Raw genomic sequence first — 27321 nt, forward strand, 5'->3', positions numbered from 1 at the left:
CTTCGATCATCACAGTAGTGAAAGAGCTCTGAATTGTTTTTTTTTTTTTTTTTTTTTTTTTTAGCGCCCCTTTAACATCTGGTCTGTAGCACTGACCTACCCATTTCTGAAGTTGTGCGCGTGAATTATTTCGTAGTGATAAAGACCAAACGAATGACACGAAGAAACGTTGAGCCAGTTCAGTTTGTGAACGCTGAAAAGAGCGCATTAAAAAATTATACCCTGGTTGTCTAAAAATGCATTTAACATGCTTTAGCAGGTGCATGGTTATTTGTGGCACTATGTTTCATTATCTGTTATCCTTACGCGGGGGCCAACTGGTACTTCGAGCTCCACTTCAACGACCACTTCGGAACCTCGTGCAGCGCGTCTGCGATCACCTCTGGTCACAGCGTCTCAAAACGCTAGCTGAGGGAGAGAGAGAGAGATTGTGGTTGTGAAGAGGAATAGGAGAGGGTGCGAGAACGCTCTCCTTACCACCATGTCACCGAACACTACCTCACGTTGGTACGGTAGTACCGTGCGGTTTTTTAGGCGAAAACCTTATACTTCTCATCGTTCAGTCGACCTTCAACGTTCTTGAGCGAAAACCGTGTCGTCGACGCGAAATTGTAGAAAAAAATGGCCGACGGCGCAGAGAGTAAGCACACGATGCAGGGTTGGTGCAATGACCAACCCGGCATCGTGTCTTATATGCAAACGCTCACGCAACAATTTTAATAGTGTGCGGGTCACCGTTGTCTATGAGTAAGCAAAGTAAACGCCGCTTCGATGTATGAACTACTCGTGGGCAAACGAGCGCGTTGAGACGCTTGGTGCGTTTTCATTTGGCCTTGCCGAGGCGCACTTACAACGGAGGCGAGAGCTTGCGCGGAGAAGGAACGCTCGAAAAAAAAAATTGTCGCAGTTTCGCCCGCAAGGTGAAGTATCGATAGCAAATTAGCGGACAGCTATACGAAGTAACGATACTAGTTTTATCGGCCGTATAAATTGTAAACATACACATACTAAATTAACAAGCACGGTGTCACACGTGCACAAGCAACCTTGAACGCATCTCACTCGATGACCGCGGAAAACTCACTGTCAAAACGCTGTACGAGTAAGCACGGCAGCAGCAAGCGAATTGACCTTCGTGCCGCGCCGCTAGCATTCCACGCGCCGCGAAAACAGCGCAGGGAGGACTCTGCCCCTGCCGCATATGGCTTTCAAGATACAGCCGCCCGGGCGGGAGCGCGCGGCGCAGAACGCTCCCACTCCCTACCCTCGCCGCGGAGCCTTGCGGCCGGGCGGCGCGCGCCGTCGCTCGGGCCGCGCGGAGCAGAACCAATTAGGAGGCATTGCATTGGTAGAACGCGGCCCTCTCCCTCCCTGTCGTCCCTCCGGAGCGTTGCGAGCGACTGGAAGACGGTTGCGCTTCCTTCCCGCTTCCCGCCCTTGCGTGCGCGAGATTGAGCCGCGATCGCCGGCTCACCCTCGCACGCTTTCACTCGCACATGCAGCATACGGCGCCCGGCGACGATCTTATCGCCCGTGGACTTCGTGCGGAACCTCACGGCGACGGCACAAATTCGCCTGAAGTGTCGATTTTTTTTTGCTACCGCAATAAAACAAGTCGAGAAATGCTCGGATTGACGTCAGATTTCTCAGTGACTTACTACACCAACCCGGTATCGTGTCTGACCATAGCCTCCTCTATACTTTATAGAGGAGGTTATGGTCTGACCTATAGGCACCGGGCGCGGGATGAATTTGGACCGGTGGCGCCTTCATGCGGCTGCGCCGCGAATGTATGGCATGTGGCGGCCGGGCCGCGCGCAGCAGGCGCTGCCTTGAAACCAAGTCTGATCAAACATGTTGCGTTTTTGGGTGCACCAACAGTTACTGAAACATGACTGAAACTGGTTAGGCCATTAAATTCAATCGTTGTTCATCGCGGCATCGCGTTTTTCAGGCGGAAAGTCTGTATATGTGCGGTTTGTAGGCAACAGCGCATACAGTGCTCAGCAATAACGCGATACTCGAATCGCATGGTCGCCAGCGCTTTTTGCACTGACTGTAAGCGCTGGGGACGCCAAACTGATGCATTGTGGTGTAGAGTGAAAGCCAGTACCTTAGTAACGCATTATGACTGCATTTGCATGGTCCCACGGCGCTCACCTGTGGCGCGAGAAAAAAAAAAAAAACGGCGGCAGCCGCGCGCTGCCAGCGCTTCAATCGCTGGGCACTGTACATTTCCAACGCTGATTTGCTATGGTCTAGTTGTTCTAACGTTAATAAAAGAGCCATTCATACGCAAGAGCTTCGTGTACCACTTGCCGGTCTTCGCCTCCGCAGTGTAACGGCTCCGGAGCTTGGGCACCGAAGTTGTAGTTATTTTGCCGTCTTATCAGTGTATCAGTCTTCCTTTAATGTACATTTTCCTTCGTAGCAATTCCAAACTCTGGTTGAGTCCGGCACACGACTGTGCTGTGCATCGACGGCGAACGCCAACGCAGTGGCGTATTCACACTCACCGCCACCGACGGCTCCCGTCGCGCTAAGCTATATAAAATGGGCCGTGACTGAAGATTGGGCTAGTTTATAAGCAATTAAGAATGGGGAAGCATTGCAAAGATAAAAGAACTACAACGGACAGAGAACGACTGACACATGTCCGATCGGCGAAGCAGCTCAAGAAACAGAATAAGGAAGACGTATGTCTCCTTTTTTTTTCTCTCCATAATTTTTGTGTTCTTCGCCTATTTACATGATTAAATACGCGAGAATGTTAACGCGCACAGCAAAATAACATCTGGAATATAACTGCTGGAGTTCCACGTGTTATCTTGCCGCGGTGAGCTTCGTTCGCGTGCATGCATCATTTGCATCGCAATTTGCGCTCGTTTTCTGCTTTATATACTACTTGATGCCACGAATGTGATCTGCCTCGTACAAGTGACGACCTTTCTCAAAAGCAGACACACGAAAATGCGTTTTCCGGTGCGCCAGCCCTTAAAACCCGCAGTGCCAAATCACTGGAAGCACCGAGCGCCTTCGTCCCGTCGTCTGCTTCACATGCCAGTGCTCTGACAGGTGCCGTTCGCGGCGCTGTTCGCCAGCATATCGCCGGCGCGCCGCTGGCGCCTTACAACGGCCGCCGGCTCACTGTCGCGGCGCCGCCTTCTATGAGTAAGCGAATTAAGAGGTTGATTAAGGGGGATGACTAAGGGAACTATAGGATCAGTCTTTAATGCATCAGCACTTGGGCTTTCACCTTCAAGTAGTCTTGGGGATAACATAAGAGACCCATGTGAAATTGGCGCACCGACGGCGGGGGGAAGGGGGAATTCGATCTTCGAGATCAACGCAGCTTGGCTCCGTTTGTTGCCGGCAATTTGAATTGCGGTGAAACACTGCAGCCCCATTAGTCGTGATTTTCTCCACTATATCGTCTCTTGGAACAACATGAACGCTGCGATGTTACTAAAAGGGTTTCAGAATAATTTTAATGTTATAGATTAACATAATGTTCACCGTTTGGTTCTCTTTAATAAGTAAGTCTCTTGGAAATAGAACCATATTACTTGAGCCAATAGACAACTCCAGAACAACGTACACAAGCAAACATGGTCTTAGGAATAGCGTTCTCCTATAGCCATCGCCAGTAAATGGTTAATTAAGCTTCCACTTGAATTCCACTCAGCTCAACTGTATGAGTGACTAGCCCGACAAATGTCCAAGATCGCCAGGTGATTATGCAGTGCTAACATACAGGCAGCGCTAACGTACAGGACTACAAGTAATGCAAAAGACAGCGCCTAATAAACTTGTGAGAATTTGTGAAAAAATTGACAAGGCATTATGTAATACATCAGACATAAAGGTATGCAAAAGTGCAAATCAGGCATTCCTCTCCCTTGTAGAATGTTGGACTGGAATTGCGCACCTTATTGCTGTTATCTTGTGGGCACATATAGTAGATAGCACAGTTGAGAAGGTGTACTGATATCAGGCTAATGAAACACAAGCATTCATTAAAAGAAAATTACAGGCTCACATATTGCCCAACACTGCAAGCAGTGAATATGCTTGCTGTTTTCGATGCTTGCTGTTATTCAAAGATATAAAAATTGCTGCCCCGAAGAGTGATTAATTGACAAGGGAGATAAATGAAGCATATCATAATAAAAATGTTCAAGTGCATAAGAGAATTTTGTTTTCTTGTTTGCTCGAACAGGTAGTTTACGCACTCCCACGTGTAACTAATATCTTGCTTAAAAGAAGCTGCTTGTTTGCTTTTGGTGAGGTTAGCATCCTGTCCTGAAGGCTGTTTGTTATATATATATATGTGTGTAGTTAGGTTAAATGTTTTCACTACTGTACAGTTTTGTTTCTTGGTACTGGGGGTCATGTGGTGCCAGTGGGTTCTTCATAATCGTGCTTCAACAAAAGTTGTAGTCAGCACCGTGTCTGTCTTCTGTCTTATTTGTGGTCTTGTCCGTTAGTGCTGCTTTCCCAAATGACAACTAGCCAACTTCCCCAATCAAGGACTTTGTTGTCTAGACGGCACCTCAAAACTTCCAATGCATAACCAATTTCCCATGGGGCCTGGTAAGGGACCCTTGAAGGCCAACTGCAGCCAAATTTCACTGGTTATAAAGGAGTACTTCTTCTTTCTGGGGTTTTACGTGCCAAAACTAGTTCTGATTATGAGGCACGCCGTAGTGGAGGGCTCCGGATTAAATTTTGACAACCTGGGGTTCTTTAACGTGCACTACAAAGGAGTAGCATACACCACTGAAGCAATCTTGGAAAAGTTGCAGGGCTGGCAATTGCCCAATTTTCTTATTAGCAGCCTTTAAATAGGGCCTACGCACATGACATGTCCACCTTGTGGTTGGCAGGTATGATACAAGCCTCAGCACATCACATTCGAGATTTTTCAGCGTGCTGTGGGAAGCTTTGTGCAACGACTAATCTCGGAGGTCAACTGAGGATCCAAGTATCTTTCAAGTCGTTCGTTGCGTTGGTGGGTGCTAATGGCGGCATTTTTATTTTTCAGTTTTGGTATTAAAAACATTTTTGCAAGCCTTTCAAAGCAACCAGTCGTATTTCAAACAATTTTCCACAGAGGCTGCCTCTATTGCTACAATATCTGAAACTATGCTTTATACGCGACCAAAATTTCATTGCTATTGGCCTTTTGACCTGCTAAAAGTATCTCGGACAGACACATTTTATGCACGAATAGAAATGTCGGGGCATTCTGATCCAACACTTCTTTCTTCGTCACAAGTCAATTATATCAGAACCTCTTGTCAGGAATTGGGCAAGGCACACAAGATCGAAAAGCTGTCAGTTTTATTTGCAAAAAGTGTGTTTCTGACTAGATGTATCACAACAGTTTTTTTAAGGCGACGTATGCAGGCTATCTGCATGAGATGGATGAAAACAAAGAATATATAGCAGGAACTTCGTTTGCTCTCGCTCTGGAGTAGACAGGGTCTTAATTAAAGCTCTTTAAATACAAATATAAAGCAAAGCACAACCCATCACAACAAAAGGAGAGAAGACTGATTGGTGGAAAAAACACCGGGAAAAAAATAATACTCCATGCTCGCCTCCCCACGAAAGAAAAACAGCCTGCAAAGGAACAAGACGAAGAGAGACGGTCTATCAGAAAGTGAGCAATGACAGGAACACCCAATGTCTAAAATGGGAGCTGCTAAAACATGGTCCCAACTGAAAGGAAATATGAAAAAAGGTCGAGCAGGACACCCAGGTTCATCAGAAATGATATGTTGGATGACACATGCGTTGCTTTGTAAGAGCCGAGATACCAGCAGCACAGACCTTTGGTTGAAGAACCACCAGCTTTCCGACACGACATGGCTGCCACATTTGTTTGCTTCCTTATTACATTACATCTTAAGTGCCAAGACTACATTTTATGTGCTTCCCTTCAAAACAGAAGCACAAACATTTGCAGTAGTGGTTGGCACTGTGATTGGTGACACACAATCTTAGGTTCCTTTGTGAAAATATGTAGTATGCAAAATCCACAAATTTTGCATTGTCAGCAGCTTGTACATGCTCATGTTGAAAAACTTCTAACCAAAGCTCATAACTATTAGTAACTCGCACCGAACTGGTACCAGTCAAGTCCCAAGAGTGTACACAAAGCTGGCACTATAAGGAGTGCAATTTGCATGCACAGGTTAATATAAAAGAGCCTTTCCCTAGCACAGGCACAAAGTATTGCACAGCAGCATACTGGATAATGGACCGTGCTACAGATGCACTGTGATAACAGCACAAAGCAAAACATTCTGTAGGTCCCAGAGCCACTGGGCATACCAGCAACAGCCCATTTAAGCTGCTATTCTTTTAGACATGAGCAGCAGTGGAGGTTTTGAGAGACTGGCTGGTACTAGAAGCTGCTGACAATTAGCACCGACATTTTAAAGTGCGAGTAGTTGCATGGCTGGTACCAGCAGCTGATGACTGCAACCTTTCCTAAATGCAAGCAGCTGCACAGATTTGAACAAAAAAATTGCTAACGGAGCCTGCACAATTATTTTTCACGCTGCGCTGGCCACCAGCACCAGTCGCTCACCAGTAGTTACACTAAATGCTGCCAGCTTTATTTGATGTACCCAAACAAAAGAGTAACAATAATTCGTCACCTACTGCTGTTGCTGCAGCACCAGATGCACGAGACTCACGCGATTGCATAGCAAGCAAGGAACACATTAGTGCAGATGTGCCTCTGTCAACTACTGTCCTGGATAGAGGTGTTTAACACGCCACATCAGTCAGGCAAGAAGCTGGCAGCCTGACTGACCCCTGTCATTCCCCTCTGTTTGCAGGTACCTGTCCCAGCAGGGTAGTGGTCCAAAACCAGCGGAATCAACTAGTCCCCTCTGTGTTTTGAGTTGTGCTCATCAGTCTGCTAGGATGCAGCGGTACACAAAACACCGCGGTCACTCAGAAAGCTGGTGGCCCAAACGATGCCAACTGTCTTGCTCTATGCGCTGGTACATGCTCTGTGGTTGTGCGCTGGCGCCCGAACCTGCAGCACCCAGCCATTGCTACCCAAGTCTCGTCCCACATTCCCTCACCACCCCTGTCATGTTTTTGAGTTGCGCTCATTGTTGTGCTTTAGTCTCAAGGGCATTTGCAGCTTGCACGACCACTTGGGCTTGAGGTGGCTTGTTGGCCAGGGCCGGCGTGCTGTCGCCCTGCTGGATCTGCATGTGGTACTTGTAGATGTTCTCCGTACTCTCGACGAGTCCTGGCAGGAGAGACAGGAACCAGTATGCAACCAAAACAGTCCAGTGTTTTTCCTCACGGTCTTGCCATTGGCTACCAAAGAGCGTTTGGTAAGGCATGTAATGGTGACTGACGTGGCATGCTGCCATCCCTACATTTATTCTCGAAGCAAAAGACCAGCGGACTGCAGCGTCCAACTCACTCTTGTGCTGGCAACTGGCACCAAAGACAAAACTAGCAATTAATGCACTCCCCGCAACAGAGATGAAGCCCTAAAGAAAATTATTAAGTATTCTCACGGTTGCAGACACGGGAAAACATGGTCCAAGGGTAAACCATGTTTTAGACATGAGAAAACATGGTCCATGGGTGGACCACACTGTGGTTGTAATGAATGCCAGTGAGGATATGAAACCTCAGGTGCTGAGGGAATGCTTGGTTCAAGTTAATGAGAGTGCAGGAGTTAGGTGCAGGCCCATCCACCAAAACAAGGTTTGAGGTTAGATGCCACAGCCATCGCTTCCCTTTCTTTCCAAAAGAGATGTAGGTTCCATGGCACCCGATGCCGCACCAGTCACCATCACTACATATACTGCATAGAACCACTGCATGAAACATACGTGAAGCTAGCTAGACCACCAGCTCTACAGTGTTACTCGACAAATTAGGGCCCTCCACTAACGTAATCAACTGGCCAACACACTGCAGCCTACCACTCAAAAGATCCACCTCATGTTGAGCATGCTGATGCTCAAGCACACTGCTTAGGTGCGATGCTTAGGATGCACTCTGCCCTTGCATTCAACTAAGTTCACAGTAGTACAAAGAACACTTGCTTAGGGCACTGACAAAAAATCATCAAAAGTTTCTAGATTACTGAATTCTGTATGCTTACCAGATGTGATGTTGAAGCTGCGCCCACGAATGCCACCCTCCTTGGCAGTCGGCGACCACCAGTTGAAGAGGGAGCCCACGATGGGGACATGCCTTAGGAGCCCCTGAGCAAAAGAAAATAAAACAAGAAAAACTCTTAACAAACCTCCACACAATCAAATTCTATTCATCAATGCCTCAGGAGCTCGTGGTCAAACCGAGAATATAGAACTGAGGAAGTGACCAACGAGTCTTTATGTCTGGCCTAGCCAAGTTGCTTATTGAGAAAACTTGAGAATTAGAGATCGCTTCTGTAATAACGACGACACTTAACAGAACAGACGAGCTGTACACCTCTAAAAGCTCATTACAAGTTTTGCCATCACCTTCCTTAGAGGTCGCACATATGCTTTGCCACACAGCATTGCTCAAATTAAGAGCTCCGCAAGCTAGCACTCGGCCATTGCACATGGCTTCGTCATGGCACTTGCGTCTACATTTACCAACCATTAAAACACACAAACCGTTCACAAAGGTACCGATTAAAGAACTGGCTGCGTCGCCATTAGATTGGCAAACTGGCCTGCAGGAAAGCTAGCGTTACAGTTAAGGAAAAAAGGTCGTCACGTGAGCATTGCGCCCAGAAGCTCACCTCCTGGAGGATCTTCTCTTCATTCTCCTGCTGGAGACCCTTGCTGGCCTCCTGAATGCCTTGCTTTACTAGCTCGGACATCGATTCAAGGGCCTGCGATCAGAGGAGTGAAAGCAAAGAACACTTGAACAATTGAGACACGAAATTAGTTGGTTAAGTCATATCAGGCTTAATGCACCTGCAAACCGAATCCAGCAGACCATGGCTTATGCAAATAAGAAGCTGCCCACAGAAGGCACACATGTTCACAAAATTATTGCATCACATTTAGAAGCGAGGACACACACCAGAACCAAGTTAACGTGTCTGCGCTCCCGACATTTTAGATGTTGAATAAGGATTTATTTGATTTAATACAAAAGCTCTTCTTGGCCACAAAATATTTTGTAGAGAACGTCACAGCGTATGTAAGCATTTAAAATATGTTCATTTCCAGGGAAATTGGACAACAGGCAATTTCACACAATGACCAACACAATATGAAAGGATACTGGTGCAAGGCACAAATCAAAAGAAAATCAAGTAGTGTGTGTCTGTGCAATTACCTTTCCACAATATGCACATTATGGGAGCATATATGCAGGGGACCATATAAGCAGACTATGGTCGCCTTTCAAACGCTCGGTACTCTGCCCCCAATTACAGCTGATATGACACGAAGACCACCTACGAGCCAATTATTTGCACTCGTTAGGCACAAATGTCTACCGAACATAAGATGTAGACAGACAGGTATTCCGTATGTTAGGCACACATAAATCTCTGCCTAACGTATCAGCCACTTTCCCCGATAAATGAAATGAAATTGAAGAAATGTTAGTTTCGCAAATGGTTACGGTTACAGCACTACTGTCAGGTGTTTTCCGTAAGAGCAGACTACACCTAGACTGCAGGGCGGCCATATAAAGTGCGCTTTAATAAAATCAAGTCAATCGCTAAAAGCTTACAAAGAAACAAAAACAAAAAGAGAAGCCGTAACCTTACAGAGATCTAACAAATTTCGCAGTGCTTTCGCTTTCTAAGCGTGGCTCTCCGATCAATTCCCTGCGAGTTATTTAGCTTGGTGATTTATCACACAGCTATGCCAAAGGAACCTAATCCACGCTTGAATGAGAGTAGTAGTTCTTATTATGGAGTAAACTGTTTCTACAAGTCCTGAGTGCAATTTTTTTGTTTTTGCCATTCAGCATTCCATTGTATTCCAACACTACTCAATTTCAATGTCACTTGAACAGAAATTTATCTCGCATACTTTTTTGAACTTGCGTGTTGCACAAGAAGTATAAGGACTATACTTTGTCTCGCCAAATCTGTGCAGTACAGACAAAGCTTGAGATCTTGTCAGCCACTGAGGAATGAGGAAATAGTTCATGTCTTTATTGCCACGTTTTCGCCATAATGCACTGCTAACCCATCTGTGATCCTTCATTCAGCCATGTCATCCACAGAACAATTAGTGACAGACAGCAGGCACAGACCTTGCTCCTGATCGGCTGCTTCTCGTTCCTCATCAGCTGATGCAGCTAATAGCTTTGACTGCACTGAACAAACTTCGTAAACTAGCAGCATAGAGCAGACGACGTGAAATGGCGCAGGCACCTTTGTGGATTCCTCGAGCTCTATGCCAGCTCCAAGAACAAGCCCGACAAGCTCCTCAATGTCGAGGTCATCTGTCACCATGCCGAAGCGCACACAGGACAGGCCGTCCTCACTTTCACCTGCGGAATAACACCACGAGGAACAGACATATGCATGACAACTTGAAAGAAGCTAGACAGAGTATGGATCCACATGTGGACCCCTTTATGTCTGAAAAGCCTGTCAGTGGCATGCTTATTTTTATGTTACATTTGTAGATTTTATTGGCAATCAAGCATGAGATCAGATGCGCAGGCAAGACTGATGGCTGTAGTAGCGAAGTATGGATCCACGTACAGTCTCCTTCAGTGTCGGAAATGTCTATCAACGTGCCTAATACGTGCGAAAAGTCTAATACGTGCCCATCACACGTATTAACCATAAGCACAGTTGCATATTCGCGGCCGCGCCAGAGCACGTGTATTAATTTATTGTTGCTCTTGTATCAACATGACCAAAAGATGTTGACAGGTCATCAATATCCGCAGAAAACTTTTTGCTGACCCGCCGAAGGCACTCCTGCTTGAATTTCTTTCGCATAGACTTGATTGTGACTGTTTTTCTTTTCGCCGATATCCATGCGTATGCTTATAAGGAACACTGCATATAACGAAGGTACTTTCGTGTTCGAAACAACTTCCTTATAACGAGGTTCGACTGTAGTTTCTACAAAACAGATTTATATTCAATACAAAAGCGCTGACTGCGTCGTGACATTAATCATGATATATGGGCTCACTCCATTCACACAATCGCTGCGGCTGCCACATGAGAGCATAGCCAAAAGTAACGCACACAGTGGTTCTGTTCTTCTAAATTTTTTTGCCATAATCTCAGCATCAGTGTCATGTCACAAATCTCGAAGTATCTTCTCATACTTCAGCTGTTCTAGACAAGAAAAAGTGCCACACTTTCTTGGCTACATCCTTGGCTTATTTACCATGAAATGCAACAAACTATTAACTAGACCCAAGCAGACACTAAACTAAGTCCCTGACATCATGGCAAGCAGGGGTTAGAACATAGGGCGACATCGCCACCATTCTTTTGTTTTTGTGCCTTTCTTGGCTTACCAGGTCACCTCTTGTTTGTGGTAAGAGTGGTCGTTTTGCTGTTGCAGATCCAGCGCAACTTAAACATTCCTCTTCAGTACCTTTTTAAAGGGGCACCTAAAACTCACTATACTCCGTTTCACACATAGTGGGCAATGCTTCTCGCATTGCTGACATTCGCGACCGAAAAAAATAGTGCATCACACATGAAAGGTATCGGTGCAAGTCATGTAATTTGCCACAAAAATTAGGTCTCGTGCACCTTTATGCTGAAAAATATGACTTAATTGTTACGCAGAAGGCGTTGCACATCCGAACCTATTTACCTCCGAACTAGCAGAATGACAAGTTCCTGTGATCAGTGGCTGCAGCTACAGCGCTTGAAACCCAAGTAGTAGTGCGTCGCATAATGGAAGCACAACGGTATACAAACAATGCGTGATTTGACACAACCTGACGTCCACAAGTTGTAGTTGCAATATGTGAAATAGATATTCTGCACAAAGCGCTGCAGATCAAAAATTGCAGTGCGAAACATGTGAAGTGAGACTTCTATGACCACATGACTTGCGCATCTTCTGCAGCATTGCCACCTAAGTATGAAACGGAGTATACAAGCATTTTTTGCATTTTGCCTCCATCATTATGTGGTCACGCACCTGGAAACCAAACCCACGACCCCACACTCGGCCACAAACCACCACAGCCACAAAGTCACCGTAGCAATGGGTCTGTGTCACGCAACCCGTTGACGTCTGCCTCACCGAGGGAGAAGGCGGAGTCCGTGTTCTTCAACTTGAGGACCAGCTCCGAGTTGAGCTGGTTGAGCTGGTCTCTGTCCTTCTCATCAAGGGAGTCCATGTGTCCAACATACGCATCTGGCACAAACCGCACGCCGCCCAGGCCAGCCCAGTGGCACACTTCGACCAGCTCCAAGTTGGCATGCTTGCTGAGGGCATCGCGGAACTTGCGCTTCTGCCGGACCGTCGCATTCAGGATGGCCTGTCAAGCAAAGCAAAGGAGTTCTGGATTGAAATGCTGATGGTGGTTACAAACCTAGCCCTGAGCCCAGCAGCTAAGTGTTCAAATGAAACAACTAATGCCAACCAAGCACTTCTGATCAGAATGTGAAAAAAAAAGAAAATCGAGCAGTTGAGAACGAAATAGAACAGGTACGACAAATCATCTTAGAAGCAGCAGTCCATACATATATACTTCAGCCAATAATAAAGATACTGGTGATCAGCTTCATACTAGAACCTACCTGCACAAAGTGAGAAACCTTGCATAAATAATAGGCATAACCTTAACGAGGAACACGTAGTGTGTGTACAAGAAAACTTTCATTTTCTCATCATACTGGTTCCCTTCAACAGAACTGACCACCAATGTTATGCATCGGGTATTAAGAGGAACTGGTCTGAAGGCCTCCAATAAGAACAATTCCATTCTACCATATCGCTTGGCTGCTTGTATAAATAAAATTGTCAAGTTCACTTTCAACCATGTCAGCTACTTTCTAGTGTCCTTTCTTCGTTTCTTTACAGATGACATCAGGAAGTACAAGATTGAGCTGGAAGAAACCGAGGGGCACCTCAGTTTGAAAAACGAATAATTTGCCATAGCTAGTCACTCACCAGATGTTTGAGGAGACAGTTGTGCAATTCCTCCACATCCTGAGTCGTGGTGCCGAACACTGCATTGAAACGAGCAAAACGCACAGGTTGAGGTCCACCTCACACACTTATCAGCGTGTAGGGTGTGTTCCAATTTTGGCCCGCGTTGTAGACAATCTACGTTGACAGCTAAGACAGCTTCACGCCCAAGCAGTGGAATGCATCTGAATCACTCTGGAAGACATCTCTACGACATGATGCCACCTTGTGGTCGACAAGAAGAAAAGCTCAGAAAAGCAGATGTCATCGCTGTATTATAACACTTTGCATGTGTGAGCCTATGAAAAACACAACATTGCTTATATTAAGCGCATAAAAAAGCGGGACTACGTTTTCCTGTGAACAGACAACCTTCCCGTCGAGTTTCCAAGCCTTTGTCTTGGCCGCCATCTTGTCTGGACAGCCAAGTAGCCCGCATCATTTTTGATTTCGGTGCTCTCCTCACGAAGCTCTCTCTTTTACCGGCTTTGCCAGAATTGGAACCAGGCTTAGGATGGCCGCTGTCAGCTTAATTGTCCACAGTGGAATCTCATTGATACGATTCTGCATAATATTTTTTCCCGGATAATAAGTTTCTTTTCCTGATAATACAGTTTGGTTGGATAATACGTTGGATAATATGATATTTGGATGATACGCGTTATTTTCCGGTTACCGTGAAGATCACATCAACGAGATTACACTGTATTTAGCCGTCTATGGCAAGTAATGGAACGCATTCGTACTAGAACACACGTCAAACATCACAAGAAATATCTGGGGCAACCCATTTCTTTTTTACCATGAGCGCTCTCCAGTGGACAGAAGCGCAGACAGGCCCCGTATGGATCCAGGTCGAGGAGGTCCAACGCTGCACGGGGAACATCGCGGTTGAGAACTTGGGCCAGCTGCAGGCAAAAGAAGGCCCCTGTGTCATTTAGTTATGATCTTTAGTCATGATCTAGTCAGATTTAGTCCGTCTTTAGTCATGATCATCATCAGCCTAATTTATGTCCACTGCAGAACGAAGATTCCTCCCAACGATCTCCAATTACCCCTGTCTTGCAGCATATGACTCCATTCTATGCCTGCGAATTTCCCAATTTCATAGCACATTGCCAAAAAATAATGTGTGCTACATGACAGCGAGAAATCTGAATGTGCTACATAATTCGACGGAGGGGTTGACTTCGTACGCTACAGTCACGATATACCAGGTGGTCATTTTCAAGTTTTACAGTATTTTTTAAAATCGCTTTTGGCAGATAGCATAATTCTAGCCCTTGAGATGGATTATTCAAAGATGCAGACATTACTTGCACGAAAAATTTCGGACGCAAAAAATTTTCGCCGTCCGATTTTACGGACTTTTGCCATGACCACAGGTTCGAAACAGCATTATTCGAAGCCACCACCGCCTCTAACCGGCACTCTGACACACAGATCCGCTGGCAGCCGTAGCCACCCCCGCGGCTACACCAGACCTAGCTACTTCGAACTTCGCTACTAAATTTCTTGCAGCTCGGTGCTGTGTTTTTCATTGAGACAATTCACCGCTGTTAGCGAAGGTGCCGACTCCGCCTTCGTAATCCTCGACAATGGCTTCAAAGATCAAAAAGTACGGCGCGTCACAGCCTGTGCCTGTGCCCGAACGCGCCTGTGATGATTTGAGCCCTTGGGGGCGGTAAAAGGCATGCATTCATTTTTTCAGACTGCCCCATTTTCCGGACATTTTCACGGCCCCTAGGGAGTCCGAAAAATCAGACTGACTGCATTGCAATTTACAAATTGTAGCCAGCAATTTTGCAAGGCAATACGTATCCACTTAGATTTGATTTTCAGGATGACACCAGTTTCGAGATATTCCTTGCTGAAGTGTGCGACGAAATACATGGACATTCCAGTTACTTTTGTGCTTCAATACATAGAAGAGCATTTTCTAAAAAAATTAAATGGATCAACATTGCATTTATACCACTAGTTTGATGGTGCAAATCTCGAAACCCATGCTATCCTTAAGATTCGTTCTAAGTGGATATGCCTTACAAGCTCAGCGGCTACAATTCGTAAATTGCAATATGTGCCGTAAAGTAATTGATTAAGAAGTTAATTAGTGAGCTTTTGTTAATTGATTATGTGTTCCGATTTCTTGTGCAAATAATGTCTACCTCTTTGAATAATCCAGCTCAAAGACGAGAATTACGTTATCTCTCACAGCTGATATTAAATATACCGTAAAACATTAACATTATCACCCCGTCTGAAGCAATTACCACATACCAGACAGAGCAGATCCAAACGTGTTAACCACAAAAGCACAAGCGGAATAAAGTGTTTGCACGTTTCCACAACTCCAATAATTGCGTAGCTTCCACAACACACCGCCTGCATTCACAACCATAAATAGTACATCAAGTACTGGAAGCACAAGGGACACAAATAATAAATTATTGGACATCATGTTAACTTCATATATTACACTTACATTACATCAAGAAGTCATACTATAAAAGGTTTTGCGCTTCAGATGCCATTTCACTACAAAAATGTGTACAGTGATACATTTCTGTAATCGCACTACTTGCATAGTTTCCACAGCGCTGCCTGCTAAGTACAAAATGGAGTACAGTGCACTTCGAAAGCACTGACCCAAGAGTTGAGATTGTTGCGATACGAGGTGTCGTGCACGGACGGGTCGTCCAGAACTGCATCCGTCTCCGCCTTCTCCCTGGCGGCCTCGTCTGGCGTGTTACGCTTCGACTCGGTCTCTGACGAGACCTCCGTCGACTCTTCCTCCTGAGTTTCCTCCTCCTCCACCCCCTCCAGCAAGGCCTCTTCCGGCAGGTACCGGAACGTCACCACGGGCACGACGACGTCAAACAGCAGCTGGAACAGTGACGTCACACCACTGAACATCTCACTACTGTTTACACTGAAGAAATGGGTGGCTAACGAAGCTCAACGAGTCGAGTAAGCTGTTAACTTGGTCCAGTTGATAAGTTGTTATGCTAAAAACAGCACAGGAGATGCAGACAAGAGAGCAGATGATACAAGCGCCGGTCTTCTTTTTTAAATGCGAAGCATTTCTTGCCGGCGGCTTTGTCTGTTCCTCCCGCGGTGTCCCACACCCCCACAGAACATGCGTTTCCTCCCCTCTCTCTCTCCTCTCCCTACGCTCCCCCCCCCTTTTTCTACGGAGCAGTACCCGCGTGCCACACCCCCACAGCGTATGCGTGTCCCCTCCCCCTCTCTCTCCTCTCCTACACTCCCCCCTTTCTCTCCTCTAGGAATCCGGAGCGGCGCACACGACAGGTGGTGCGACAGCTGCATACTCCGCCGGGGGCGCCACAGTAGTTCCGCGGTATGAAAATGATGAAGCGCGCACGCCTCATTCTCTCTCCTGTGCAGCGCCGCGATGAGCGCTCGGGCCGCTGCCGCGAAACCATCTCCCGCTCAAGCTAACCATCTCCCCGTTGCTTCGCATCCACACATGGTTCCCTTTAGCGGGAGATGGAGCAATTTTTTTTATTTTTGCTGTTTTCAGTGTGGGGTTTATTGTGCCACAGCAAAACAAGTACCGTATTTACTCGAATCTAATGCACACTTTTTTCGGATAAAACGAGTTCAAAAATTGCATGCACGTCAGAATCGAGTACGACCCAAAATCTGCGTTACCATATAGTCATCGGCGTTTCAAAATGGCCACCTCGTATGTACTTCGAGCCTAGCTGCCGTAGCTTAATCCGTGCGCTGTAGTACGTGTGCTTAGGCATTAGTCTATCGTCTGTCGTCCCGTTTTCTGCGTTTGCTTTTTCAGCATTAAGTCCCAAGTTCATGATGGGATGTATTCTGAAACAATCCACTTTGGCAATAGTATCGCCTCGGCTACAATATTGTTGTCAGGCGCACGCTGATTGGCTGGTTGAGCAAAATTGGATGACGTTGTGCTCAAGCAGCCAATCAGCTCATCCAATTTTGCTAAAACAGCCAATCAGCACGCGCCGTTGGTGGAGGTGTCGCTAAGGCGATAGTATCCCCAAAGTGTATCGTTTCAGAATACGTCCCCATGATGCCGCATTTAAAGGAAAGTGATCATGTGTGCGGAGACAGACGGAAATCCATCACGGACGTTTGGAGAACCCGAAACTTGCGTGGGGGACTGGCGCAAACAGGAGTGGAAGCAACGCGGAAGGGTTTCAGTGGATGTATTCTGTGATGATCCACTTCGGCGATACGATCGCCTTGGCCTTATCTTGAAAGCAATCTGCAACAGGGAGAGAGTCCGCTGTGTGCAGTGTTTTCGCCACTTGTAGCTCGCGTTGAAAAAAGAGGCGTGCTAGCACGAAGGTAAATTCGCTCGCCGCTGCTGCCGTGCTTCGTCACTCCAGCGTTTTGACAGCGACTTTCCGCAGTCATCGAGTGAGATGTGTTCTGTTAGCTTGGTGGCGGATTTCGTATAGCTGTCTAATGTCTAATAATTTGCTATCACAATCGATGCTTCGCCTTTCGGGCGAAACTGCGACTTTTTTTTATTCGTCGCAACTTTAGTGCATTAGGAGTAAATCTGTTTTTCCGAGTGAGAGAAAGTTGTATTTCTGCAAGAAAGCGCGAGGTGCGCGGTACCCCCTGTAAAGGATTTCTTTTTTTCTCTTTTGGTTAGGAAAAACGGGTGCGCGTTACAATCGAGGGCGTGTTAGGATCGAGTAAATACGGTAAAACAAACCAAAGCAAGGCTTTAGGTTAATTCTGACCAACCGGGGTTCTGTAAAGCTTGGTAGGTAAGCCTTCCATCCTGACAGACCATCACGGCTGGGAGCGAAACCCAGGACCTTCAGCCCAGCAACAGAATGCCGTTAGTGGGTACCATACAACAAAGTTGAAGGTATATTAGAGACAAATCATCCTCACCATCATCAGCCTATATTTATGTCAACTGCAGGACGAAGACCTCTCTCTGCGATCTCCAATTACCCCTGTCTTGCAGTAGCTGATTCCAACTTGCGCCTCCAAATTTCCTTACTTCATCACCCCACCTAATTTTCTGTTGCCCTCGACTACGCTTCTCTTCTCTTGGTATCCATTCTGTAACTCTAATGGTCCACCGGTTATCCATCCCACACATTATGTGGCCTGGCCATGTAAATATCAGAGGTAAATATTAGACAGTTTTGGTTTAATGTTAATGTAATAGCGGGGTTCAGGTAAATAATGCCTATTTTTTCACTTCGCCAATAGGTGGCGCAGCCATCCAGGAAGTTTCGCTCGTTAGGCCTTGACGCGTTCGAAACCACAAGCGATCCTGTTCTTTGTCATCTTTGTCACTTTGCAGTTTTTCTAACAATGAATGCACACCAACTTGCCCAGTTCACCATTATGATTAACAATTTTAAATTTTAAGAGTATCACACCCTTTCTGTGCCATACTCGCATAAGGATAACGAATATGTTTATTGACCACATTATGCATACGACTGGCACAGGAAGGGTACTGAAAGGCTGCCACGAGAGAGAGATACTTCCCTGCATCAGATCTTCACATGAGATTATGAACACAAAGCATTGCAGTGTCACCCCACCTTCTGATGATTGGCAGAAGCACTATGATGATCATTTAAAAATAATTGTCCTTATGCTTTCTAGACCATCTTTAACCCTGTCCTAGTAGAGTGCCATACATCAACACTAAATTTATTTACAGTTATCTTTTTGTCATATACAATTTTTACAAACAATAAAACTTTTTTTTTCATTCTTTCAAGCTACTTGACTTGACATTAAAAAGAGAAAGGAACAGCAACTTCAAAGCAGCTTTAAGGAAAATGCATTTAAACCCACTCAGTTTTATCAAATCTGGCCAAGAAAGAACAAAAATGATCTCTAGGACCGTGTCACCATCTCAGTTACTTAAAGTGCAGTCCCGTAATTCAGAGACGGTAGGAACGCAGTACGAAGTTAATACACTTAACCAACTTTTCTGCGTGAGATTTGAAATATTTTTGCAAACCATGACAGCGCATCTAGAACAAACAGTAACTTTTTTGACCTCACAAAATGTTACGCCACACTTACATACCAGCAATGTGAAGAATCAGAAAAATTAGCAAGAAAAACACGGTTCATACCAGAGTTCCAACAGACTTGGTCACCACATCAGCCAGAGAAAGCACCTGCCCTTCTTTCGACACTGCCCGAGGCCTGCCCTATGGAACAGACACAGAAATAAGCTAGATGCACACACAGGAGCAAAGCTTTAGGCAGGACTTAACACTCCAAGCAAATCAATATGTGGTCTAGGTTCACAAATTGATTATGTTTAACTTTAGGCATGACTTCTCATTGCAAGCAAGGCAAAATACAATCTTGATTGATTGATTTATTAAGTTTAACACAATAAAGCAGCAAAGGGACTATGGAGATATACGTATATGTTGTAATGGGACCTTCAGATTAATTTTGACCACCTAGGGTTCTTTAGCATCCACCTAAATGTTAAGAGGAAGCTTTAGCTCATGCCCAATACCCGTGCCACACGGGAAAAGTAAAGTGCACTTTGAGCGAGTGCACTTCAGCGCGCTGAGTGTCACCTTGGCGCCGCACTGCTACACAAGAAAGAAAAGTGTTCTTTCAAATTGATGGCCATGGCGATCGGGAGTCAGACGGAAAAGCATATATTTGGTAATATAAAGATGTGTGCACAAAAACAGTTTATTATTGTTAGAAACAACATTTACAATCCACCTATACAAGCACCGGCAATGACGGCAACTTGACCAGCAATAGTCAAAACGACTCGATCTGCCAAACAACTGCGCAGCCATTACCCGGCGTGTTCGTGAACTGCCCAAGAACGAGAGTACTTTTTTGCTGTTGTTTTCTTGCGGTGTGGCACATTTTATTATCTTGTAACGTTGGCAATTTAAAACAATGTTAATAAAAATTACTCCTGGCTCTTCTTTCAATAGTACTTTACTTATTTTTGACTCATTGCTAACGAGGCTACACACTTCGCCGCCGCGAAGTGAGTTCGCCGAACACTCACCGGCGAGTGCGCTCTGCAGTGAGTGTCACTAAGCGTTCCCGTGTGGCAGCCTGCGAATGACACTAGCCGTGCCTCGCTCAAAGTGCAGTTTACTTTGCCCGTGTGGCACGGGTATAACTCTGATGCCGCCTATTTAAATGCATGCAAAACACAGAACCGCTTCTCAAGATAATCCCTGGGCCGATTTTAATATTTGTTGCGTGAAAGTTAAATTCTAGTGACCATTGAGAGCAGAATTTTGATTTAGGGCCTAGATTTCTTTCCAAAAATTGCCGAAAATCGGTAAGGCAGAAAAATACAGAAGCACGAAGTCTACAGCACTAAGAATAGATATCGCAGCTCTGTAAACTGCATTCATTAAAACGTTCAAAGCGGACAAATTTGATATGTTAATTTATATACTATGTGAATTTGTTACAATATTTACAGCGGCTTTGCAAAAGTCCTACTCAGACATTATGGCTTTCAAGAGCCATGTATATAACATCAATATTGTCAATTTACAAAATTGTGATATCATTTTTGATTGCCGAGTAACAGAGTTGTAAACTTGATAGTTTCGTTTTCTGAAAAGTTCTGATTTCAACAATTCTTATTAAAAAATTTACGCCCTGAATAAAATATCCACTTACAACATTCACTAGTTTTTAAATTGTTTTAAATATACCAAACTTCATCAAATTTGGTGCACTTTTGGTGCACTGGTTGCCAAGATAAAGTATTTCTCTTTCCCCATGCATTTAAATAGCAGGCCCCAAGCTAAAGCTTCCTCTTAAGTACATGAGTGCTTCTTTTATTCCGTCATTCATCACCAGGCAACCGTGGCATCTTGGATTCAAACTCACGATTGATTCACTGATTGATCAATTGATATGGTTTGTTCAACGTCCCAAATCAGCACAGAAGCTAGAGAGGCCGTAGTGTAGGGATCTTATTTTGACCACAAGAAGTTGTTTAACATGCATTTCAATTGAAGTATATTAATGGTGTTCTAGTGATCCACAGCTCACCTCACCAAATGCTATCGCAGCAGCTTGGGACCAAGCCCACAACCTCGTGTTCAATAGCAAATTCCACGTCCACAGACCCCCATTGTGCGAGGTCACACGGCTACCAATAGACCAACTTTTGCCAATGTTCTCGGCATACAGCTAACAATCTACAGATCTATAAACAACATGCACCATATAGTATCCCGCAACTGAAAATTAACATATGTTCGCATCCAATCATTTTTTTTTTTTCACTCCACTCTGGCAAAGCAGTGGTCTAAAATTCCTGTGCAACCGTTTTGCCAAAACCGACTGCACAAGGCTTGTTGAACTCCCAATCTCGCAAACGTACAGCCTGTTTCAAATGCTGTCCAAAAATTAAGCTATACCAAAGGCTGCATGGTGATAGCTTCAACTTACCACGACTTCAATCTCCTGCATCTGGTCCAGCCGCTCCCGTAGCATTTCACTCTGCACAAATACAAAAAAAAATGTAGCTAACTATTCTTCCATGACAACAGTTGCTCACACGTAGCCACCATTTACCTTATACTAATACAGACAGCTTGTAGTAATGCCAAGGTTTATGTTTTTGAAAAGGTTGTTCCAGGCTTGCGCATCTGATGCAACAGAGAGCTGCAAGTTCAATGGCCTCGCTGATAGCATAAACTGCCACTTGGTGGCTGAATCTACCTGCTTACAGGGCCACTAAGTGACAACAATTACCAAGCAGTGCACAATGATGTCCCAAAGGCGACCAATCATGAGCAGTGCTTCTGACAACATTCAATCGGTCATACGACTGGGATTGGTAGGTCATACAAAGGGGGTGCACATCATGACATTGGAGCTGCTTAGCACAGTCAGAACAGGAAAGAGCACCACTCGTAACCAAGTTTATTCCTAGCAGACAGGTTCACATTTGTAGGGAGAGTAGGTTACCAAGATGCGCAAAAACACATTTGCGCACCGCAGTCACACCACAAGGATGAAATTGCAAAAATGCATGCTAGTTCTAACATACGAGGTGTGCTCAAAAAGAAACCGAACTTTTGAAATAGCGCGACAACCGGCAGAGGGAGCGCGCTGCGGCTACTGAGCGCATGTAGCGGCAGGTGTAGACAACAAACTGCCATTTGCCGCGTTTCGCTCTGACCGTAAGTTTGCGAGCTACAGCCGCTGAAGTGAGCACATGAACAAGCTGTTCTTCAGATTGGTGCCAAAGTGACAATGAAGGAATTGGAAGAACAGCGTGTGCGTGTGAAGTTCTGCTACAAACTTGGGAAAACTTTCACAGAAACATTTTAGTTGCTTAGCCAAGCATATGGGGAAGACTGTATGAGTCGCACGCAGTGCTATGATTGGTTCAAGCGTTTTGAAGATGGAAGAATGTCGGTCGGTGACGATCCCAAGCCTGGACGATCTTCACATCCACAGATCATGATCACGTCGAGAGAGTTCGAACTGTGATTCGTGGAAATCGTCATTTGACTGTTCGAGAAGTCGATGACAAAGTGGGTATCAGCGTAGGATCATGTCATGAAATTTTGAGTGACAAACTTGGGATGCGTCGTGTCAGTGCAAAATTCGTGCCGCATTTGTTGACTGACGAACAAAAGCAGATCCGTGTTGAAATCAGCCAGGAACTGCTCACCTCTGCCAATGACGATGAAAACTTTCTTAAGAACATCATAACAGGCGATGAGACATGGGTTTATGGCTATGATGTAGAAACGAAAGTGCAGTCATCGCAGTGGGTGGCCAAAGGTTCTCCTCGTCCAAAAAAAGCACACATGAATCGGTCAAAAATGAAGGTGATGTTCGTTGCGTTTTTTTTACTGCAAAGGCATTGTCCATCAGGAATGTGTGCCACATGGTCAGACGGTAGACAAGGAAGTTTACCAGGGAATCCTAGCACGTATGAGAAATTCTGTGCGCAGTAAGAGGCCTGAATAGTGGGAAAATCAGGCTTGGATATTGCATCATGACAATGCCCCGGCTCACACGTCACTCCTTGTCTGCAGCTACTTAGCGAAACACCACACTCCTGTTGTGCCTCACCCACCATATTCTCTGCACCAAGCCCCAGCAGACTTTTTTTCTATTCCCCAACCTGAAAACCACTTTGAAAGGACGTCATTTCCAAATCGTAGAGAAGATCCAGGACAATGCGAGAAGAGACCTGCGCACCATTCCAGAAAGTGCGTTTCAGGAGGCTTTCCAAAAATGGAAGAAAAGATGGGAAGAGTGCATTGCCAGTAGAGGGGACTACTTTGAAGGGGAGAGCACTTAAAATGTTGTACCATAAGCAGTAAAGGTGTCATAGCAAAAGTTCGGTTTCTTTTTGAGTACACCTTGTACAATCAACTAAGTGATGTCCAGTGCTTAGTATTTGTGTTTAGCGCATAGTGCACAGTGCATAGTGTTTAGTGCTGGCTCTGGGCATTTTATTAGTTTTTTTATTACATGTTGGAATAGGAATGCATTTTTGCAATTGCATCACCATGACATGATTCTGCATGCTGTAATCTTCCCTATAAAAAGGACTCTGTCTGCTATGAATAAACTCTGTCGCAAGCGACGCTCCTTCCCGTCTTGGTCTCCATCTACATTGTTCCGTGTCTTATAGACCCTTTTCACAATTGTAAAGCTAGCTTACCTGCGAGATAATTTGCTCACTAATGGCAGCGTGGTCATTCTTGCAAACAGCGTGTAGGACACGGTTTACTTGTCTTATGACATGGGAAATGTTGACGTGGCTCTGGAGATGAAAACACATGCAAGGGACAAGCCCCAGCATACCGTGTTTATTCAAATATAAGGCGAGGTTTTTTCCCAGAATCCTTAGCTTCAAAGTCACCCCCCACCTTATGCACGAATTCTGCCTTTAGGTGTGGCTTCACGGCATTGCAAATTTCTCTTTACAGTGGCTTTATGGCAGCACGTGCCACTATGCCGTGAAGCCACACCTAAAGGCAAAACTTGAAATTAACTCTCACCGTGTGGTGAAGCTCCCCCCCCCCCCCCTCTATTTCATGGATGGTCGCCATTCTGCATTCTGGCTGTGTTAGTAATTCAGCATTTCAGGCAATCCCTACCGTGTATGAATAATCCGTCGGCTACTCTATGTTGCCCGTGTACAAACTTATGTTCTCTTCTTGGGTCCCCGAACTGCACCCTCACTTTATAATCGTGGCCACCTTATAATCAAATAAATACGGTAATGTACAGTTAGTATTTTGTCTTCATTTGAACGATCCTTGGTGCCGCCATCAGTTGGGCAAACGTGCAGTGCAGAGAAGTTCACTTGCGAATTAGGAAAAGGGTCTATTACATCGTAATAAGTATGAAACAACTAGCCCAGCAAAGCGTTAGTGCAGTCACTGACTCGAAGCTGCGTGTCTTCTAACATTTGTTGAATGGAAAAGCGACGGTCCCACTCACCAGACGCAGACAGTGAAGCACCCGCTGCAGGAGGCCCTGGTGTCCGAGGCTCTGCAGCCCCACCCACAGGGGGAGGCACTGTAGCTTGCTGTGCACGCTGAATGAACTCAGGCCGGCCGCATGTGCCAGGGCCGCCTCGCTCGTCTTGTACAGAGTCTTGACGAATCGACATCAAGGAGAAACAGCAAACAGCACAGACAAGAAATGCCTCATACACATTCCACAAGGGCACAATGCCATTAACCCTCTAATGTCCCATGTATCATATTATGTATACTATTATGCTCACATAATATCTCCAAATTCTGATTATCCTGTTATGGGCCATTCCCGCATTCTGAAGAAGGCACTCAGCGGGACGACGAAGATGACGACTTAAGAAGCATGTTCGTGGCTGTTGTTATACTGCCATCTTGGCTGCGACTCCTCTGTATATATTTTGTAAATATAATTTTGCCTACTCTCTATCTACGTCACAATATATACTATCATGCTGAGTTCAATACTTCCAAGTTCTGACTTAGGCGCCAGGGAACTTAACAGATAGCGTGTAAATAGCATTTTTAGTATGCTGGAGCAAGTTTCCAGTAATGAATAGCTCATAAACCCAATTACTAATTAATGACTATAGTAATGAAGTTTCAAGTCAAATAACATTTGGATTTTTTTTCTTTTTTTGTGCCATGGCCACAAATAAAGGTGAACAAGTTGTTTTTAACTTTCCCTGAAGTTGAACTGTGCTTGGGCACTACAAAGTTAAAGCAAAACTAAATACAAACACTAAATCAGTTTAGATAAGTAAAGTATTCTTTCAAAACTCTATATTAATTAATTTCGCCACGAGAGACTGACTACTGGAAGATAAAACGAAGGCCAAACTTGAATTTTTTTCTCACACCAAAACACCCGCACCGGCATGTCAGTATGACATCGCAGATTTCAGGTTAATTTTTGGGGGGCTCTGGTAGTGCAGAAAAACCTCTCAAAACTTGCCGAGTTCAGTCTGACTCCTTTAGGATACAACGTAGTCCGCTCTGCCGGTAAAAAATAGTATCCAGCCTTTCGCCTATATCTCTTTGCCCTTCTCTCTCTGCATTAAAATCTGTTTTGTATGTTTCATGAGGGTGCATCGGCATTGGACATGTCGGCGTCTACGTCTCAATGACGTTATTGGCACTGTGCCAAGACAGCGCGCTCAACACAGAGTCAAGATGACAGATCCTAATGGAATACAGTAGAACCTCATTGATACGTTCTGGAAAAAAAATGCAAGAAAAAATGTACTAACTGACAAAACATACGATCCGAAGTCACTAAAAAGTTTGGCAGACTCAGCTGTAGTTTACGTCCACGTAATGCGAAGCGTTGCACAAATCGTTGCAGCACAAGGCTAGTGAGTAGCCACCAGGTGAAAAGCGAGTGCAAGCGACGCTGCTGAAGCTGCCCTGCTGTCTCTTCATTGGTATTTTCGAAGCTGGGAGTTCAAGCTATCCGGAATTCGGCACAAGAACTTTTCAACATACAGGGCGACAAGCACATAGGTTGGCCCTGCAAGCAGAAAAATTCTCAACGTGGCCGATATATTGAGATGTCAGAGTTAATGAGGCTTTACTATACTTTAAGTTGGCACTAAACATTCATTTTTAAGTGAACTGCGTGATGGTAACAGCTGCAGTGAGCGCAGTCAGTTGCCAACATTGTGTCATCAAAAAGATTTCAGTGGGTAAAAGTGCCAGAAATGCTGCTAAAAGTATTAACAGACCATCATTTTCCATGTATCCGTTATATTACTTCAGAAAATGTGAATTCCTTCGTGTGTGTTCATGCCCATGTCCAGTAACTACTAACATTGAGTGTGAGAGTACCCACACTATGCATTCGACAGCCAAATGAGTTGTGCAAACTCACTACGCCGCAAGCAGTATCAAGTTTTCAGGACATTACACTTTATTGAACTTAGCAGTTCATGTCACTTTTTGTGCCCATGAGGCATGGTTCTCACAGCCAGCTACAGTTGAACAGCTGCGCTATCACAGCCAAATTAAAGGTACATGGGGAACTGAAGCAGAACAACTTTTTATAAGCAATAACTCCATTCCGCATCGCCACCAACCTGGCTGCCTACCACAGTGTGGACCCACACCCCCCACACAAGGTAAAATAGCATTGGTGCCACACAGTTACAAAAGCAGAAGCAAGAGAATGCGTGCTAGCTAGTCCTAATCTGTTCGTGTTCCTTTTCCTTTATAATATGTCAGTACATTGCCATTTGTCCGAGACAGTCCCCAATTCATTAGCAACTGTCATCCAAAGGATACAACGTAGGGCACACTCGGTAGGCCTAGCCAGGTGCCAAGGGGGAGTGACACACTGTCTCCAGTACGAGCCGGCTGCAAAGAGAAAAGAATAAAAAAAAACTTATTCTCATTTTCACATGTCGCTCTCACTGCAGCTACCCATACGTCAAGCATTCACAGTAGGAACAAATCACAAACAACTATGCAAAAATTCTGGCAGAACCCATCCATAATGACTGATTAAGCTAAGCAAGTGCCCGTTCGCACAGCACACTTACTTTATTAAACTTTCCTTAAAGGCATGAGCAGAGCGTGACGGTGCGTCCATTTGGCTTCGTCACTTTTGCAGTAGAACGCACTGCACGTCTCTGAAGACCTTAAAACTCACCATGCGCGAGCCGTGCATACGCATAGGTATCGTGACA

General features: G+C 45.2%; 2 protein-coding genes across 2 annotated transcripts in view; one reads left to right on the top strand and one right to left on the bottom strand.

The window, feature by feature from the left end:
- LOC119453350 (probable aconitate hydratase, mitochondrial) overlaps positions 1-27321 on the top strand; it is a 327347-nt gene that overhangs the window by 111042 nt on the left and 188984 nt on the right. The window lies entirely within an intron of this gene.
- Positions 5327-27321, bottom strand: part of LOC119453345 (pyridoxal-dependent decarboxylase domain-containing protein 1) — a 40581-nt gene continuing 18586 nt past the window's right edge. Inside the window, exons 9-20 of the mRNA XM_037715386.2 lie at positions 26918-26989; positions 24600-24755; positions 21576-21626; positions 19247-19324; positions 15774-16010; positions 13927-14032; positions 13107-13165; positions 12234-12471; positions 10379-10497; positions 8780-8872; positions 8150-8252; positions 5327-7276 (exon numbers count right to left, since the gene is read on the bottom strand). Of these exons, the coding sequence (XP_037571314.1) occupies positions 7131-7276; positions 8150-8252; positions 8780-8872; positions 10379-10497; positions 12234-12471; positions 13107-13165; positions 13927-14032; positions 15774-16010; positions 19247-19324; positions 21576-21626; positions 24600-24755; positions 26918-26989 (1458 nt within the window). The 3' untranslated portion in view covers positions 5327-7130. The remainder of the gene's footprint in view (positions 7277-8149; positions 8253-8779; positions 8873-10378; positions 10498-12233; positions 12472-13106; positions 13166-13926; positions 14033-15773; positions 16011-19246; positions 19325-21575; positions 21627-24599; positions 24756-26917; positions 26990-27321) is intronic.

The sequence above is a fragment of the Dermacentor silvarum genome, chromosome 5 (assembly GCF_013339745.2).
Source record: "Dermacentor silvarum isolate Dsil-2018 chromosome 5, BIME_Dsil_1.4, whole genome shotgun sequence".
Lineage (NCBI taxonomy): Eukaryota > Metazoa > Arthropoda > Arachnida > Ixodida > Ixodidae > Dermacentor > Dermacentor silvarum.